The 17,558-nt window shown below is 47.8% G+C and overlaps 5 protein-coding genes across 5 annotated transcripts; 3 read left to right on the plus strand and 2 right to left on the minus strand.

Annotated features, from left to right (window-relative positions):
• Nucleotides 1-1,986: 1,986 nt before the first annotated feature.
• EDB93DRAFT_255262 (FAD/NAD(P)-binding domain-containing protein) lies at nucleotides 1,987-4,664 on the plus strand. Its single transcript, XM_041455869.1, has 13 exons — nucleotides 1,987-2,049; nucleotides 2,119-2,288; nucleotides 2,336-2,770; nucleotides 2,819-2,927; nucleotides 2,980-3,023; nucleotides 3,076-3,094; nucleotides 3,144-3,474; nucleotides 3,527-3,580; nucleotides 3,634-3,940; nucleotides 3,991-4,037; nucleotides 4,091-4,182; nucleotides 4,233-4,428; nucleotides 4,484-4,664. The coding sequence occupies exons 2-13, from the start codon at nucleotides 2,168-2,170 to the stop codon at nucleotides 4,520-4,522; spliced, it is 1,794 nt and encodes a 597-aa protein (XP_041309046.1). The 5' UTR covers nucleotides 1,987-2,049; nucleotides 2,119-2,167; the 3' UTR covers nucleotides 4,523-4,664.
• Nucleotides 4,295-10,035, minus strand: EDB93DRAFT_1137653 (CPSF A subunit region-domain-containing protein). The gene is made up of 23 exons (XM_041449199.1): nucleotides 9,690-10,035; nucleotides 9,486-9,641; nucleotides 9,352-9,432; nucleotides 9,147-9,304; nucleotides 8,944-9,090; nucleotides 8,291-8,892; nucleotides 8,079-8,242; nucleotides 7,963-8,031; nucleotides 7,719-7,910; nucleotides 7,536-7,671; nucleotides 7,299-7,483; nucleotides 7,067-7,246; nucleotides 6,818-7,012; nucleotides 6,361-6,657; nucleotides 6,115-6,307; nucleotides 5,985-6,063; nucleotides 5,793-5,934; nucleotides 5,587-5,742; nucleotides 5,393-5,539; nucleotides 5,192-5,339; nucleotides 4,991-5,125; nucleotides 4,810-4,939; nucleotides 4,295-4,762 (listed from the first exon to the last, which is right to left on the minus strand). The coding sequence occupies exons 1-23, from the start codon at nucleotides 9,999-10,001 to the stop codon at nucleotides 4,588-4,590; spliced, it is 4,179 nt and encodes a 1,392-aa protein (XP_041309047.1). The 5' UTR covers nucleotides 10,002-10,035; the 3' UTR covers nucleotides 4,295-4,587.
• A 32-nt stretch (nucleotides 10,036-10,067) lies between these two features.
• On the minus strand, nucleotides 10,068-11,441 carry EDB93DRAFT_1137658 (uncharacterized protein). The gene is made up of 5 exons (XM_041449200.1): nucleotides 10,966-11,441; nucleotides 10,758-10,914; nucleotides 10,609-10,705; nucleotides 10,573-10,580; nucleotides 10,068-10,440 (listed from the first exon to the last, which is right to left on the minus strand). Exons 1-5 carry the CDS (start codon nucleotides 11,356-11,358, stop codon nucleotides 10,145-10,147), a joined length of 951 nt encoding a protein of 316 aa, XP_041309048.1. The 5' UTR covers nucleotides 11,359-11,441; the 3' UTR covers nucleotides 10,068-10,144.
• A 663-nt stretch (nucleotides 11,442-12,104) lies between these two features.
• On the plus strand, nucleotides 12,105-12,976 carry EDB93DRAFT_1082837 (glutathione S-transferase C-terminal-like protein; the record flags this gene model as incomplete). Its single annotated transcript, XM_041445715.1, has 4 exons — nucleotides 12,105-12,140; nucleotides 12,204-12,224; nucleotides 12,281-12,385; nucleotides 12,443-12,976. The coding sequence occupies 4 exons, from the start codon at nucleotides 12,105-12,107 to the stop codon at nucleotides 12,974-12,976; spliced, it is 696 nt and encodes a 231-aa protein (XP_041309049.1).
• A 1,228-nt stretch (nucleotides 12,977-14,204) lies between these two features.
• On the plus strand, nucleotides 14,205-17,387 carry EDB93DRAFT_255525 (P-loop containing nucleoside triphosphate hydrolase protein). Its single transcript, XM_041455871.1, has 4 exons — nucleotides 14,205-15,856; nucleotides 15,912-16,980; nucleotides 17,030-17,161; nucleotides 17,211-17,387. Exons 1-3 carry the CDS (start codon nucleotides 14,276-14,278, stop codon nucleotides 17,035-17,037), a joined length of 2,658 nt encoding a protein of 885 aa, XP_041309050.1. The 5' UTR covers nucleotides 14,205-14,275; the 3' UTR covers nucleotides 17,038-17,161; nucleotides 17,211-17,387.
• The last annotated feature ends 171 nt before the right edge of the window (nucleotides 17,388-17,558 follow it).

The raw sequence follows: 17,558 nt of genomic DNA on the forward strand, positions 1-17,558 counted from the left end.
AGCCGTCCGCCAGGCAGGTGCATAACACGTCGACTCTTGCTTGGCAGTCGGCATTCGCAGATCTTGACTGCGACTCAGAGCGAAGCCCACAAAATAATCGAATGAGAAGGGTTGTCTAGCAGGGATTGCTGGTAAGTCTACAAGCACATGTTTTGATATGGCAGCGCGCAAAAGTGTCAGCGACACCCCGAGTTAGACCTGACAGTGAGAGTTTCGGCAAAGTTCAAGAAAGAAACGAAATAGATTTACTGCGGTGGTAGCGAGGACAATCACAGATTGAAGGTCCGCTAGTACTGTCCGCAAACAGTGCGCTCTCTATAAGTTAACCCCCTCTTCCAAGGTCGATCGAGTCATGATTCATGATGTCTTCAATTAAAGTCGTAACCATATATACTTCCTGCATTTCTGGCACTGAATATATCTCATCTTTTCTGCGCGGTATACGAATCTGTTGGACGATACGCGTGCAGGATTAGCCTCCGGAATATTTTTTCCTTTTTTCGGCCGCCCATCATCATGATTTTATGAGCCCTGAGACCAGAAAGCCTATGCTCTTTTCCTCGGGAACCGGTACGAACGCTTTCCAGGGTCAAACCTCATGAGGAAAACCTTCGTGCCCTACATTTATCCTAATATCTCTGGCCAATCTCTGGCCTAGAATCTGTTGCAAAACATTTTTGAGAAATAAGAGTCGGTGTTGCCAAAAAAAATACTTTGCGAAACCTTTCACCTTCATCTCCTGTTTGTTTCGTCCGAAGTTCCATCTTTATCAATGATGAAGCGAAGGTGGTCATAATGCGGAAGCTCGTCGTCACTTCTGAAATCTCTGAGTGACGTCCATTATGAGGGTCAGATAACGGGTTTCACAGTATTGGTCTTGCTGTCTCGTTGCCTTGTACTGGGACATTTTGTTCTTTTGTTGCGAGTTGTTGTCCCAGTATTGTGAGCAGGAGACTCCGCAGACGTCGAGACTCGAGGGGGGGGGGGGGGCAGGCTGATATTGCGATGAAGGCGCCTGGGCTTTGCAGTTCGATTGACTGCAATGTTGCTGTGCTTGTTTCAGTTGTGATATTCTGGCTTGCCTAGCAATAACCAGTGCCTAACCAGAGACCACAGTTGGAAACGCATGCGAAGACATCCCTTTCTATCCCGTACTGTAGCGACTTCGACAATATGAGGACCACAATGAGAGAAGATAGACCGGCTTGGGCGTTGCTGAAATTTGGCTGCTCGATTTGTATTGAAGCGAGTGTAATGGAATAGCGATGAAATGTAGATGACGTGCGCAAGTAGATTCGCAGAAGAGGAGGGAGTCCGATGACGCTATGACCTATGTGTAGATCAATGAGGATGGGTATGGGCCCCTCATCTAAGTTTGGGTGGCATTCGGTGTCCGATGTACATGATTATATAATTTTTATCATACATAATAATTAAATAAATCATGTGGCACCTCGGGGAAACCCACCTAGTAAAATTACATTCGAAAGGTATTCTAGAGTATTTTAAAATGCTATAGGCTAGGTCTGTAATGCTCTAGCCAGTTCAGATTTGCTTTGATTGAAATATTGCAAGAGGTAAAATGTTGAAACCCCGATGCACCTGCTGTCTTCGAGTCCGACATTCAACCCCTTCCATTCCATCGTCTCCTTGCAAATGCCCACTAGGTACATACCATATCTTCAGAAAGCAGCTTTCCTGAAAATCATCCAAAAATTTGTTCGCTTCGACTATTTGTTGGCAAATTTGATTGCCAGCGGTCACTGGTTTGTTACTGTATAGCTCGAGTACTGATCAAGTCAGCTAGCTCTGTTTATCTTCATTCCGGGAATCTTCAAGATCAGCCAGGGACTAAATGCATCCTAGTGACCTAGCACCACCCATTTGGGCACTGTCATGCCACTCAGACTGGCCAAGTTATTGATGCTGGCGAGAAAACACTTGGCAAGCAAAGTGGGCATATACCTTATTAGCGAAACGACCGTGACGCCAGTGGTGCGACCAATTGAGTATCCATGTCGTGGCGTTACAATGATAGCATCGTGTGGTGTAAGTTGGAGAATTCTCTTCTTCGTTTAGTGTTTTTCTTGAAGGTCATCTTATACACCCACGGCATAGGCTATACTCGACTCGACATCTACTAGTCACTATCTGCTGGTGTGCGGACATGGCCCCAGAGGACATTCAGGCAATTTCCACGGATTGGCTTAAAGGCATAGAGGTTGCATCATCCATGGGAGACGTCATGTCATTTGTGGACCATTTCCTTTCGGACGGGTGGTTCAGAGGTCATTGCTTTGCCCAAGCAAGTGACGCACGCTAATTAGTATCTCAGATCTTCTATGTTTTTCTTGGGATCACAGAACACTGTCAGGTCTAGAAAACATACGCAGATTTCTCTCGGAGGTTGTTGATGGGAAGTCGCGACTTGAGTATTCTAGTCTTCGTGACTTCAAGATAGACGATCACACCATCAATGCACCTTCACCATTCAAATTACCAGGTTCACAAGGCATTGAAGGAATACAAGGTGCTTTCACCTTTAGCATTACGAATCCAGCTGCACTCGGACGAGGATTCTTCCGTTTGGCGCAAGATTCCGATGGGAAGTGGAAGGCTTTAACTCTTTTCACAAACATGCAGGACCTCATCGGGTACGAGGAGTCTCTCGGAAACCAACACGGCTTATATGAGGGCCGAAAAATAACTTGGGAGGAGGATGTCGACGCAAAATTCCGTGCTATCGAGGCGGATCCCACTGTTTTAATCAGTGTGTCATTTTTTTATAAATCGTGATGTCTTGACGGGTCATGAAAAGTTGGGGGTGGACAAACTGGCCTTATGTGTGCAGCGCGGCTGCGTATGCTGGGGATTCGTACACTTGTAATTGAGAAGGATGCACGTGTTGGAGACTGCTGGCGACAACGGTATGCGCAAACATCAGTACATTTTTTCGTTATCAAATAATGTGAAACGCAGGTACCCAAACCTTACGCTGCATACTCCCGCGTATCAAAGCTCCAGTATGTTATGTCTTATTACATTTCCACAGGCTTGGTGCTCATGAATACACAGTACTTTACAGTCCCTATCCGTATGTGCCTTCCGCATTCTAAAGATATCGCATATCTGAATGATGTTAGGACAAATTTCCCGAAATACATTCCTAAGGGGAAATTTGCAAATTTCCTGGAGTCATACGCTGTTGATCAGGAATTGTGTATCTGGCTCTCCAGCACCATAACCTCAATTCCAATATACGAGTCATCATCCGCAACATGGACCGTAGAAGTACAGCGTGGAGAACAGAAAGTAATTCTCAATCCAAAGCATCTGGTCCTTGCCACAGGAAGCGGGGGTCCTCACATTCCTACCTGGAGTGGAATGGATGGATTCCAAGGAGCTTTGTATCATTCCGACTTCCATAAAGATGCCGAACAGTTCCGAGGCAAGCGTGTCATCGTCGTGGGTGCGGTGAGTCATATACATGCACTTTATACTGTGCACGTACTCACGAGACCGTCAGGGCAATGCTAGTGGGGATATATGTCAAGATTTCGTAGCACATGGTGCCGCTGAGGTACGTTTATGAATTGGAATACACTGAAGTCATAGTTTCATGAACAAAAAAAGGTAACGTTGGTCCAAAGAAACGCTACATGCGTTGTATCCTCTGCTGCCATGGAGAAAACCCGCTTTAGGCCGCTTTACCCCAATAACACCCCTATCGAGGAAGTGGATTTCCGCAGCAATTCAATGCCTCTAGCCTTCCTGTTGCAAGTGACAAAATCAGGTGGGATTGAACACATGAAGATGTTGGATAAGGAACTCCACGACGGTCTGCGCAAGGCTGGATTTAACTTGACTTGGGAAGTTTCGCCTGGTAGTGGCGAAGTTGGGATAGAAGGATTTTTGTTTAGCCGCTTTGGGTCAAGAACTAGTGCGTCCGGATTGGTTCCCGAGACTGGTAACATTGCAAATACCATACAGTGCTTGACATTGGCTGTGGTGAGCTAATCATCGAGGGCAGAGTCAAGGTATGACTCCTACTTTTGGAGGGCTGTAGCTGACGGTTGCGACATGCGCGTAGGTAAAGCAAGGCCAAGACATCGGTCACTTCGACAAAGACGGGATCACGTTCAAAGACGGCTCTAAGCTTTCAGCAGATGTCATCGTCCTAGCGTATGGTTTGACTGGTAGTTTCTCGTCGATCTTTCTCACGCACGTTGCAGCACAGGAAATGAACCCGTCATGAAGACCGCGAGAGCTCTTCTTGGCGACGAGATTACTGATCGACTTCTTCCGCCTGAGGTGTGGGGCCTTGACTCCGAGGGAGAACTTAATCAGGTATTCCGACCCTCTGGACATCCGGGACTTTGGTTCGCGATGGGTCCATTTGGAACCGCGCGGTTTTTAAGCAAACACCTGGTGAGCTAACTTCTCTGCTGGTCTTTGTATATACTTGACAAACGATGTGATACAGGGTCTCCAGATCTTGGCGCGAGAGCTCGGTATAGCATGATAAAGGGACGATTGCTGTTGTACATGATATATTGCAGGTCAGAATAACAGATACTGAAATTCTCGCTACCACGGAACAATAAGAGAAGACCAGTCATGCAAAACAAGAGCTTTCTCTGTGCCAATCTGTCGCGTGATTTCATTCTGGCGACTGATACCCAAGACTTGAAATTCGCTAAGGAGTTGGCCATCAAGCACATTTTTCGACAAAGGCTTGGACACAGCGTCATTTCGCACAATTCTAACAGAGTCATCAATGAAGAGCCCAGTGCAAACACAAAAACTCACCGGTGGGCTTTTGGATTCAATCCGGCAGTGTGCTGCACATTTCGTGTCAATTGCCCTTGCAAAAGTTGTAGTCGTTTGAAAACAGCTTCATCTACAGGTGTGAGGGTTGATAGGGATCCATCTGTAAAGCCTGTCGATCGAATAAGATACACTATTGATGCAGATAGAATACGAGCCCCACCAGACACCAATTTTGCTTGAGGAATGAGTTGTTCGTCTTTCGTGCGCCGAGCAATCATAATGGTTGAGCGGCACTCTTTATGACCGTGGAACTCTGTATGGCACAATAAATGCTGACCTCCTCGAGACTCGGGATCTTTCAATCAAAAACCGGAATTCTCAGATTACAGTTTTGTCGCGCCATGACTAGGGGGTAACTCACCGGAAGGGTCATATGCAAACAATCTTAGGACACCCTCTTCGTCTTCGCTAGCGATGGCCAATTCTCCCCCAGCAAAGAAAAAGTCCACAGTTGTGGCATGTCTCTTTCGCACGTCCTTGGCGAGTATAACAAGTTTGTACGGATCCTCCTGTAAAACGCTTTGTTCATAAGAGAAACTTGGAATAAACGCAAACGACGCACTTGGAAAGCCACTAGCCAGACACTTTTCATGGCATCTCCGATCAAGAGAAGATTCTTCATTGAGCGCAGTGATATAACGTAGACGCCAACATCTAGGAAGGCAATGCCAACTAGGCGTTCATCCAGATCAAGAGCACGAACAAAAATCTGTAGGGATTGTCAATATAATATTGCATACAGAGCAGTCCGTTTACCTTCTGGCCCATGGATGACACAAGATATCCATTTATGCCACACACGGCTGTTACGGGGCCTTTCGCATCGTCCTTCACTCGCAGCTTCAATTTGTACCATCTTTTGGGTGTCCAATTAGGATCGGAAACAACCTCAACAACCTCGAAAATGTATGTCTGGTTTCATGAATGAATTGGTCGAAGAGCAAAGTAGCAACAAAACATACCGCTCCCTTTACAGCCAAATCTTCTCCCCGGTTGATTGTTGTTCCCACAGCAATGAAATCCTTACTCCCACTTTCCGTGCTTGTTGTTTCAAGAGAAACACAAGCCAGGGTGTTGACAAATTCATTGGATGCGAATTCGTAACTGGAAAATACATAAATGCCGCTGCCGGTTACAAACAAGAGTAAACGCACCCATCCATTGTAACCCAATGTTCCGGCGAAATTAGCTCGAGCGTTGAGCAGTCAGCATAAGGGAAGGAAACGCCATTCCCTGAATGATTGTCAGATAAAGATACCTCAGGTATGAGTCCGGGACACAAACCATCAGGCTCCCAAATAATGTTACCGTCTTCATCATAGGAGGCAAAACGAGCTTGTAGTGAGGAAGCAGCCACTATCAATGAAGCCGAATGTTCGAATATGACGTTGGAGTATGTGCGAGATCGAGGAACACTGCGGTACGGTAGACAACTGTCAAGTTGGACTTCTGGAGCCCATTCAAGAAGAGTAGGACCCTAAGTGCATGGACGAGTGAGTGTATTGACTTTTCAGCATACCGCACACGAACCTCGTCAGAATACAGAAGAAAATCTCCCTTGGACTCCCAAAGAGAACACGCAGTGAATGCGTAAACGACAGTATGCCCCGAGGGTACCACCCTTATTCCACCCTTATCAGTGGCTACAATCCAGCATGGCCTATCACCCGTGAAGAAAACGCCAGCAAGGGTACACTCCATGTTTGGGGAAGTCACAAATGGAACAAACATCCGCGAGATTCTCTTGTGCTCTGCAAGCACAGTTTTCTCCGTCTCCTCAACTCTCTGGATTTCAAAGGTTTTGGAAACGACTTTGTGGAACTTGACCTTCAAAAACGCAGTTCGTGGATTGGATTAAAGGAGGATCTGCCTTTTTTTCGGTAGGAGCAGGCGCCGGCAAGGCTTCATAGATGGCCATATTTCCCGAACGCGAGAAAACCTGTCATAAGTCGTAAGGAACGAAGCACAGAACTGTAAAATTACTTACAAACAGATGAGGAACCAACGACGTTTCGCCTAAGGGTGCAACAAGAATTTGATCGACGTCAAGATCCTGGGGCTTTCTAGGGGGGTCTTGTGGTAAAGACAACGCGGCAGGAGAGCAAGAGTCCATCAATATATTCTCCAACGTGGAGATAGCAGCGGTTGAGAATACAAGAGTCAACTTCGGGAGTGACCAGATCTATAGAAATCGAGATTAGCTAGCTTCGTCCTAAACGATCGATGTGAGGCCAACCTCCATGACGCCCTGCGGTCGCACGAGTACGAGCCACTGACTTCTGTTGCCAGCTGCTACAGCCGCCTGCAGTGTAGACGTATTCTTATCTGTGTATGATGCTGCAGCGTTTTCGCTCGCCTCTACGTCGAAGAGACCGATAGTATCCGTGAAGAAACAGCCGGCGATATAACGAGATGTCTACATCAAAGCAATAAATAGTGTGGAATAGGGCAAACAAAATCAGAAATACCTTGTCACCCATTGGAGACATATCTTTGCGTCGAATCTTCCCTCGCTCCGTTTCGCCGATGAAAAGACCAATAGACTCGTCTTCTCGCAGGATAAGCACAAAGGGATCGCAGATACTGCATGATTTAATTTTTGCCCGAGGCAAGCTACCATCCATATCTTTGATAACTTGTCTCTCATTACCATCTTGATTCCGCCTCATTAGTCACCAACGCAAAAGTTTACAGAAATATCGTACCGGGCTCCAACACGCGAATAGAATTCGTCATCACATGCAATATGGTGGTGCGCTGGAAGAATGGGGCGGCGCTTATAGTCGTCCCGGGTATGCGAGTCGGAATAGCGACATCGGTTTTTGCTGTTCGGGTTGCTATCTGTGAGGGCTTAGCGAATAGAACATACCGAAAAAAAGATTATATACCCGCGAAACACCTGGTGTAGGGTTAGCGTCTGTGCTAATTATTATCGTGTCAATTTCAGCTGAAAATGGGCCCATAGCCTTCTCATAAGAGAGACCATTGACACGTTGGGACTGGCGAACGGGAAGAGACCAGATTCCTCGTGCCCCTCCAAGTACATGCAGTTTCCGCTTCGTGCGCGTCGGAAGGTCACGCTGGGCTCGATTGTCAGTTAAAGTGACAGTCTGCAATATCACATTAACTCACCTGGAAAAGGGTAAAACCGCCTAGATGACCTGCTCCTGTGGCAGCAACAAGTTCCGGCACAAAACGCTCCTAGAAAATTTAAGCAGAGTTAAACCCATCAGAAACCATATGCTTACTCCATTCTTAGCAAGAGAGAATGCCATGTCGGCGATTGGCCCATATGCAGGTAACGAGTCGCATAATGAAAGGTGAATGATAGAACGAGTCTTTGTTGTAGCACTGGCCCCCGGTGTTGCTCCAACAGCTACCTGTGCGGCTGTCTGTGAATCGCCATATAGATCTGTGACACATTAGTAAAGTTTCGAAGGCCTGTGGACACGCAACCAACCATCGTCATCGTCTAGATCCATACTATCAGAAAGATCGATAGTGGTGGCTGCGCCAGTTTGCTGCGCAGGAAGCTCGAGAGGTACCTCTTCTCTAGTGTTCTTCATCAATACCGACGGTCCAACCATGCTGCCTATGAAAAGGAGGTCATCATTCAGTAGTCTGGCGACAGCTGGTATAGTCGTTTGAGCAATAACGGGTAATAGCACTAGTTTGGATACAGTCCTCCCGTCAAGGATAATCTCAATGGGGTGTATCATGCCATCCTTTCGAATAACAAAGAAAGTTTTTTCATCGACAAATACGAGCCGACTACCTTCGAGACACAGGCCAAGGTCTTTGTCTGCTGGAGGCATTGGCATATCGCTGACGCGTGCGGCCCAGCCATTAACAGGAAGGGACACGCGGCGGGCTGCTTGATCGACATAAATGATGGAATTACTTGTGAGGACGATGACACCTCCAAGTGAAGTTGCGCAGGGGAGGAGAGACACGCTGTCGTAAGGAAGACCGTCGACAGCCGTAATAATGGGGTAATTTCGACTCATGAGATCCAAGGTAAATATGTAGAGGCGAGCCGTGTCACGGTACTCTTTGAGGCGCCTATATGGAACGTGTCATTGTGTGGAAACTAAAGCGAATCATGCCACATACCCAGCCCACGTTTGCTCAGATTGGCAAAGCACTGCAACTGTTGGGTTGTTGTATCCAGGAAGGAAAACAAAATCTATGACGTTTCGAATGCGCTCATCGACATCGTTGACGAGGTCTAGCACGAAACTTGGAGAGTATGGTACATCCCTGTTGGTTATTCCAATTTGTATCGAGCTGGAAATGGAATTCAGAAGAATGCACACCTTGTATGGTTTTGTTCCTGTTCCATTACGTCGAGTTCTGCTTGAGTCTGGAAGAATGGAAGGATGGCGAATGCGTCCTTTGGAAGAGACAGTGCAGCACATCGTGACAAGGGGTCTGCACGCAATTCTGTTTTGAAAAGGGGACTGTCCAACGAAACCTGCAAACTGGTCACATATGCGAGCAGCGATGAAGACAGACACCAACCATCTGAGGCGCTCGCTCATACGTATGTATCGAAACGGTAACAAGGTCGTGCGCAGCGTCCGACCACTCAAGAAGAGCTATCTGTAATCACGATCAAGAACCTACCATTAGACGCAGAATACATGACATCGTACCTTGGCGTCCTTAAAGGATACTAACAGGCGATCTAGTTGGTCCTCATAGGTTGACATAATGCGCACGCTTTCCATGCCAGTGACAGTGCCATGCAGAGTATGCTCTCGCACAAAGTGAAAGCGTGACACCATTGAAGGATCTTTCTTTGCAGTAGCCTGTAACACAACTAAGCTACCCTCCCCATACTCGGGCTAGGAATTCACCTTTACAGAGCCCATGTTAACCCACCCTTCTCCACCTTCATCCATCTCTACTTCACCCTCCACAGCTTCGGTGCCTTTTCGTACATGAGCCCTTCGCTCTCGCTCATTTTCAATATAAGTTGAGATTTGCGGAGGTTGTTCCCACACTTCGAAAATGCGCAAAAGGTTGGATCTTGAGACAACGACATTGGTAAGAACGCGAGGTAACTTTTCTTGGCTGGAAGATCCAGTGATAGTTGAGGGCGTTAGTTTGAGTGTCGTTGCGAACTCCACACCACTAGGGGGGAGTATGTCTTGTCTCAAGGCATGCATTTCTCCCTCAGCGACAAGTGCACTTGGGTTTCTCGCTAAAATTGTACATTTGTTTGTTTCTAAAGGTCTTGCCAAACAACGTCTTGTTATTCGGTTATGTAATAATGCATGATGGATACTCGAGTCTCAGGGACCTGCGTTCACTATTTCCGCTCCCTGATTCCACTCTTCCCCCTCCGTTCACCTTGCATTGCCTTCTCCCGTTCCTTCGCTTCCCTGATCATCTCCCCTTCTTGTCTCCACTCTTTACGCTCAAATGCATCCCATTGCTCACGAGCATCAATCCAACGTTCTTGCACATCCCCTACGCTACCTGACATCGCGCCTGCAGCAGTGGAGAACAGTGAAAATGTGTTGGGCCTGGTCGATGCAGGGACGGACGAAGCTTCGAGTGTTCCTTCTGGTGCCGGGGCGTCGTGCGGTGGTACGAAAACGAATCCTGTAGCTCGATCGATAGCGCGTGTTCAGGTGAAGCATCGAAGCTTTATCCTGCGCGAACAAGTAATTCAGTATTCGGTCCACGTAGTAAGAAATCCCAGTCGTTGTACCTCTACCGCTAGCGTTTCGAAACCGACGAGACTGTAATCCTCGATTACAGAAGCATAACGCAATGTTGAGAGCAGTGTACCGGGGTGAAGAAGTATTCAGTGCGTTCTCCAAATAGGAAAGATCCTGAACCTCCGTGTAGAAATCGAGATTGAAATCTACGAGAAGAGTGAAGTAACGCTGATGTGTTGCGTAGTCACCAACACGCACCTAGGTCTCCGTATTGAACTATTAAATCAACCTTCGACAAAACATTGACATGTGGCAGTTCCAACTGTAGCATAGTCCGGAGGGACAGGAGAAGTACGGAAACATATTTCGCGGCATCGGTGACATAGTGCGCATCACAGAGATGAACGGCAGCTAACTAGCATTGTTCAACGAATCCCAACGACAGAACCAACATTATATAACGTACCCTGAATCCGATCTTTGTCAATCGTTGCACTATGTGTTTTAGTGATTCATGATTCGTGCTAAGCTCGACCTGACCAGGTACGTCGAATAACACATATGCGTCGGATCCTAGCTCTTTCAACCGCACCTCAAGCCAATCGAAGTTGGCTTCTAAGTACTCCATACAATAAAGCATGCCTCCGTTTGGGCCAAGGCCGTGTTCGTCCATGACATCCTGGAGGGTGATTAAAGAAGTAATGTCAATCGCACATGGATAAGGAATGTTGTCATTAGCTGGGTCGAGGTTCACAATGGAAATTGGGCGATTCAAAGCAGTAAATAGCTGGTACTTGCCATAGCAGTACGTCGATTTACCACTTCCTGGTGCTCCACACACCACTTCACCGAATGGCATAGCGGGAACTTGAAAGCTTTGTGTCTGACGTAACCAAAGGCAGCTTACTAAAGTGACGTCCCTGATGCCCTGATGAGTCAGGTTCATTTAACTTTCATCCCCGGTACACATTGAATGCCCCTTCAAATGGTTTACGGCGAAATTATTGTCCAGGTAACCATGCAGAGCATTGGATAAGAGCAAGTACTTGGACACGAGCACACTGTGGGTGTAATGTCTTTTCCTGGAAATGCAGAGTCTCACGGTGCGTCTTGCGTGGCTGCCACTGAGAACAGTCAGAGGCAAACGTCACCAAGACGTCACAACTACTTCCAACGCGGCATCAAGTCAATTGAAGGATCCTCGAACTTTGTGTAGGCTGGACCGCTTGATATCATTTCTATCCAAACTTGAAGGAGTCTCGATTCTCAATGCTCGCACACCTACCGCCACAGGAAGGTGATGGGCCATTTGTCAGGGATAGGCTTCGAGTCGCATTCTCGAAACAATACACGAGCTAAACAAGTGAGTGCACTTGAACTCAAGAAGGATAATCGCCGCAGCCTGCACACAGGTGATTTGGAACTCTGAACCAGTCCGGTACTGAGTCAGCGCTGATAAAGCATGATTGCGTCAGATTCATCACCTATTCCCGGCCTGAGATCATTTAGTCATGCGCCAGCGCGACCCCCTGAAGTATAAGTATATCAGCTTGAAACTAAGTATATCCAATTTATCCAATCTCCCACCTGGACGACTAGCTCAACATGCCTCAAGCACAGATCACCCTTTACACCGCAAAGGTATTGCATATGTGTAACATGCTATGAGTCTGTACACTGATAATGGTCCATGCATATAATTAGATATGTCCTTACGCTCAAAGGGTATGTCTTTGTTAGCGTTGACAATTGTGCCTGTCGCGATAACTCAACCCATTCAGACTGAAATCGCTCTCGCCGAGGTTGGCGCTCCATTCAAAAGATACGAAATCGATTTAGGGAATAAGCCAGAGTGGTACGCACCAAAGGTGAACCCTGCCAGCAAGGTATGCGCCCCATTCATGCTTGCGAAGTGATCACATCTTGAAGTGGATTCGTCGTAGGTGCCGGCTATCGCTTATGGTGGTCCCGATGCTCCCCCAGAAAACCCTTCTCCCGAGTCTGTCAAATTGGCAGAGTCGCTGATTCTTGTTGAGTTCATCGGTGATTTGTACCCCTCCTCCGGTATCGTACCTGCGGACCCTGTGCTGCGCGCCCAGGCCCGCTTCTTCATCGAGGTGGTGTCCACTAAATTCGGTCCCAATTTCATGAAGTTTATAACCGGCAGCCCGGAAGGCACACATACCGCTCTCCTGGCCGCCGTGGAAGCCATTCAGGACATTCTACCTGACGGGGTGAAATATGCTGTTAGCGACCAGTACACCATTGCAGACATTGCATTGGCACCATTCTGGGCAAGATTGAACGTGTTGGTGCAGAAAGGAATTGGTGCCTACAAAGATGAAGACAGGAAGAACTTTTTGAAGGGTTTGGAGGACCCCAAGTATGCGAAACTCAACAGTTATGTGCAAAGATTGCTAGCAAGGCAGAGCTTCAAATCCACATTCCACCCGGTGCGTCCGTTAATCTTCCGGTGATTGCTGCTATTATAACAACTTTTCAATAGGACGTCGTGGAAGAGGGTTTCACGAAAAGGTTCGGCTTGGCTAAATAAGCACATGATAGGATAAGAGAATATTAACATATGTAACATACAACGATTACGTGTTATTAACATTTGCCTGCTTAGGAGTGATTCTCTATCGCCTGAACTAGACGGTGAACTTTTTTCACTGGATCGGTGAACAGATAATCAATATGGTGACACAAAATTACTAGTGAAGAACGAAAGACTCCATCAAGATTGACACAAGTATCATTGACGAATTCTTTCAATAACTCGCACAACCCATCACATTGATGATCAGGTACACTCCAGTGCCACCCATGCGTTTTCTTGTTGCTTACTACGGCAGCCCGCCACACATGTCAGATCTTTGCCACCGTGACATACAAGTTCCTCAACATTCTCAATCCTGGCCGATTCCCCAACAGCCAGGACAAGTTGCCATGCAGATCGCGCAACCTGCTTTCCGACATGATTATGATGCCTGATAGCCCCGATCCCGAGAAATAAATCAGAGCAGAGACAATCCAATGATGGTTGTTCCAAATGGGTACATCGTGCATGATATCAACTGTTGCGAGGATTCCGCCGAGTTCCACTTAGGTGACTGTTCCAACGATTAACCTTCCAGCAGTTCTTGTCGTTTTTGAGAGGTCGGTTGTGTCTGATATCGATGGCTAAGTTGTCCGAGTTCCCTATGATCTGGTAGGTATTCCCTACGCCAGGATCGATTTCGACATAAATAACCCAGTGAAAGGGATTATCTGGATGAGGTCGTTGAGGCTCTTCCTCGTCTCACCAAAACTGGATAACTTCGACAGTGTAGAATTTAGATGCGCTAGACATGACAGAAGATGGCGGCTAGGACTGTGCGAGTCGCAGTTCGCTGGATTTTATATATGCTTGCAGAGTGCACAATTACTGTAAAGCCTGCTAGAGTAAGTACTAGGGGGTAATGAAACGTACTGGTCATGAGGACAAGCACTGGGCATGTCCTGCAGGAGCTGATCCCAACACCGAGTACTCAATTATGCATCTGGCAGCAGGGGTCGTGCAAGCAGAATTAGATTTTTTTTTAAAAAAAGTAAAAAGGCATCTTCAAGTTGACAAGACTAGTGCTGGTCGACACAGCCACTTGCTCACGTAATCAACTGCTTACTCAACACAAACTGGAAATTTAGGTCTGCTCGTCTTTAGGGTCAACGACGACGACAGTCGATTGTTGTTCGTGATTTTCTCAACCTTTTCCATCCCTGACAAAAATCATCTAATGTCCGGGAGACCAGCAGGCAAACCAGATCTTTCTGGCTACAACTATGGTGCCATTTCATCCCTTGTCTTGACCGCTGACAGGTCTGCTCTGCCAAGGAGAGACAGAGAGCCCGATGGCGCCCCTACTTCCCTCGCAGGGCGGATTGACCCACGTGAGATGGGCTCACGCGTCCAACGTCAAGCACCCAAAGATGTGGAGAAAAAGAAGAAAAAAGCAGGAGACGCGGGCAAGCAGGACGCCCCAGAAAAGGTTGTGAAGCGACGTGCAGAAGCTGGTTTTGGATACACAGATATTATCGACGCGACACAAGATGTCGAAGGACTTTCGTACCGTCCCCGTACTGCCGAAACCCGTGAGGTATATGAAGTCATGCTATCTACGGTGCACCACGTGCTGGGCGACCAAGCACAAGACATTGTCCGGAGCGCAACCGATGCCGTTCTTGAAATACTCAAGAATGAGTCCATGAAGGACTTTGACAAGAAGAAAGAGGTTCAGGAGGTGTTGGGTCCCATTTCCAGCGACGTGTTTTCTCAGCTCGTGGCCCGAGCGCAAAAAATCACCGACTATGGCGCCGAGGACGAGACAATGGCAGACCCAGATATGGAGCGTAAGGACGCCGAAATTGACGACGAAGTTGGAGTTGCAGTCGTATTCGACGACGAGGAACAGGAGGATGAAGATGAAGAAGGCTACGAAATTCGGGATGGTTCAGACGAGGAAGGTGACGAAGAGGAGGATGAAGTAGATGAATCCGCTTCAGTGCCTGAGGAAGCAGGTGATGAGGAACTTGTCATCGGAGGCTCGTCAACCCATGGAACTGGAAAAGCCAAAGCAGATAAAGATATCGTCTCGCCGCACGCGATCGATGGTTTCTGGGTGCAACGTCAGATATCGGAAGTTTACTCGGATCCAGTTACTGCAGCGGATAAGGCAGCCTCTGTCCTCTCTATTCTTGGCTCGGAATCAGGCTTGCGTGATTGCGAGAACCAGTTGATGGAGCTGTTCGAGTTCCAGAGCTTCCACGTGATCACCAAGTTCCTCAAAAATCGGGATGTGGTCGTATGGTGTACGAAGCTCATGCGGAGCGACGCAGACGAGCGGATCAATGTCGAGGTTGCTATGCGAGAGAAGGGTGTTGGTTGGATCTTGCGAGAGCTCGCTGGAGACCGCCAGACCAAGAAGGCGCAGGATGATGCCATGGATGTGGACGAGACAAAGCTATCGGTACCAAAAACAGCAACTCTTGCACCAGGCTCTACAGTGCAACCAAAGCGCACGGTCGACCTAGAGAGTATGGCATTCAGCCAGGGGGGGCATCTGATGTCCAACAAGAAGTGCAAGCTTCCTGAGGGCTCATTCAAGCGGGCACGTAAGGGATATGAGGAGATTCATGTTCCTGCACCCCAGAAAAAGCAAGGCGGCGAGGAAGAACTTGTACCTGTCACTGCACTGCCGGAGTGGGCAAGAAAAGCATTCACCGTGCCCAAGCTCAATCGAGTTCAGAGCAAGCTTTACCCAATTGCCTTCGGGACGGACGAGCCTATCTTACTCTGTGCGCCTACCGGTGCTGGTAAGGTGAGCTGCGTTCCGTTATATTTTTCATCTTTTAGACACTAAGTTGACCTTGCAGACCAATGTCGCCATGCTTACTATCCTTAATGAGTTATCAAAATATCGCGACGAGGCTACAGGCGAATTTGCCCTCGACGATTTCAAAATTGTCTATATCGCACCTATGAAGGCCCTTGTCCAAGAAATGGTCGGAAACTTTAACGCGCGGTTGAATGATTTCGGGATTAAGGTTGGCGAGCTCACGGGAGACTCTCAAATGACAAAACAGCAGATCTCGGAGACCCAGATCATCGTCACCACACCCGAGAAGTGGGATGTCATCACGCGCAAGAGTACCGACACAAGCTATACAAACCTCGTTCGGCTCATGATTATTGATGAAATTCACCTGCTGCACGACGAGCGTGGACCCGTGCTTGAGAGTGTTGTGGCACGTACGATACGGAGGATGGAGCAAACAGGAGAGTACGTTCGCCTAGTTGGTCTCTCAGCTACGCTTCCGAACTACCAAGATGTTGCGACATTCCTCCGCGTGGACGAATCGAAAGGCCTATTCTATTTCGATGCCTCGTACCGTCCGTGTGCGCTTCAGCAGCAGTTCATTGGTGTCACAGAGAAAAAGGCTATCAAGCGTTTCCAGGTCATGAATGAGGTTTGCTACGAGAAGGTCCTTGACCAAGCGGGCAAGAATCAGACCCTTGTCTTCGTGCACTCTCGCAAGGAGACCGCCAAGACCGCCAAGTTCATCCGCGACATGGCTATGGAGAAGGAGACAATAACGCAATTTGTTCGTCCCGACTCAGCGACGCGTGAGATCCTCCAGGAAGAAGTAGGCAATGTCAAAGATGCCAATCTGCGCGACCTCTTACCGTTTGGGTTCGCTATTCACCACGCCGGTATGACTAGAGAAGATAGGAATAGTGTCGAGGAGCTTTTCGCAGAGGGTTCAGTTCAGGTTCTTGTATGCACGGCAACGCTCGCATGGGGTGTCAACCTCCCGGCACACACCGTCATCATCAAGGGCACGCAGATCTATAATCCCGAGAAAGGACGGTGGGTTGAACTCTCTTCCCAGGATGTGTTGCAGATGCTCGGTCGTGCTGGTCGTCCGCAATATGATACGTATGGTGAGGGCATCATTATAACGAACCATGCCGAACTGCAGTACTACCTCAGCTTGCTGAACCAGCAATTACCGATCGAGTCTCAGTTTGTGTCAAAACTTGCAGACAACCTGAACGCAGAGATCGTTCTTGGAACTGTTCGCAACCGTGACGAAGCCGTCCAGTGGTTAGGGTACACTTATCTGTAAGCTCACTTGTTTTCACAGTAGTCAAAATACTGATGTGTCCCACAGCTATGTTCGCATGCTAAAGTCCCCAGGACTGTATGGTGTTGGCGTCGATTACCAGGACGACGACAATGGTCTCATCCAGAAACGCGCCGACATTGCCCATTCTGCCGCCGTTCTGCTGGAGAAATGTCACCTTATCAAGTACGAACGTGCATCTGGTCGTTTTCAGAGCACCGAGCTTGGACGCATCGCATCTCACTATTATGTTACACACAATTCGATGGCTACGTACAACCAGCATCTGAGACCAACCATGTCGACATTGGAACTCTTCCGGGTGTTTGCGCTCTCGAACGAGTTCAAGCTTTTGCCGGTATGTCCCACATTTTCTGGCTGTAATGCACGTCTCAA

This window comes from Suillus bovinus (assembly GCF_016758785.1).
Source record: "Suillus bovinus strain UH-Sbo-P2 chromosome Unknown EDB93scaffold_18, whole genome shotgun sequence".
NCBI lineage: Eukaryota > Fungi > Basidiomycota > Agaricomycetes > Boletales > Suillaceae > Suillus > Suillus bovinus.

Excerpts from the sequence above, each read along its gene's own strand:
- EDB93DRAFT_1137653 (XM_041449199.1), bottom strand. The coding sequence starts at position 10,001 with ATGCATGCCTTGAGACAAGACATACTCCCCCCTAGTGGTGTGGAGTTC. Across the intron at positions 6,064-6,114 it reads CATTATTTGGGAGCCTGATG|GGAATGGCGTTTCCTTCCCT; the intron begins GTTTGTGTCCCG and ends ACAATCATTCAG. Across the intron at positions 4,940-4,990 it reads TCAAGCAAAATTGGTGTCTG|GCTTTACAGATGGATCCCTA; the intron begins GTGGGGCTCGTA and ends TTCGATCGACAG.
- EDB93DRAFT_255525 (XM_041455871.1), top strand. The coding sequence starts at position 14,276 with ATGTCCGGGAGACCAGCAGGCAAACCAGATCTTTCTGGCTACAACTAT. Across the intron at positions 15,857-15,911 it reads CGCCTACCGGTGCTGGTAAG|ACCAATGTCGCCATGCTTAC; the intron begins GTGAGCTGCGTT and ends TTGACCTTGCAG.
- EDB93DRAFT_255262 (XM_041455869.1), top strand. The coding sequence starts at position 2,168 with ATGGCCCCAGAGGACATTCAGGCAATTTCCACGGATTGGCTTAAAGGC. Across the intron at positions 2,771-2,818 it reads GGATCCCACTGTTTTAATCA|TTGGGGGTGGACAAACTGGC; the intron begins GTGTGTCATTTT and ends GGTCATGAAAAG. Across the intron at positions 3,475-3,526 it reads GTGTCATCGTCGTGGGTGCG|GGCAATGCTAGTGGGGATAT; the intron begins GTGAGTCATATA and ends CGAGACCGTCAG.
- EDB93DRAFT_1137658 (XM_041449200.1), bottom strand. The coding sequence starts at position 11,358 with ATGCCATTCGGTGAAGTGGTGTGTGGAGCACCAGGAAGTGGTAAATCG. Across the intron at positions 10,915-10,965 it reads TGACAAAGATCGGATTCAGG|TTAGCTGCCGTTCATCTCTG; the intron begins GTACGTTATATA and ends GAACAATGCTAG. Across the intron at positions 10,706-10,757 it reads AGTTCAATACGGAGACCTAG|ATTTCAATCTCGATTTCTAC; the intron begins GTGCGTGTTGGT and ends CTCTTCTCGTAG.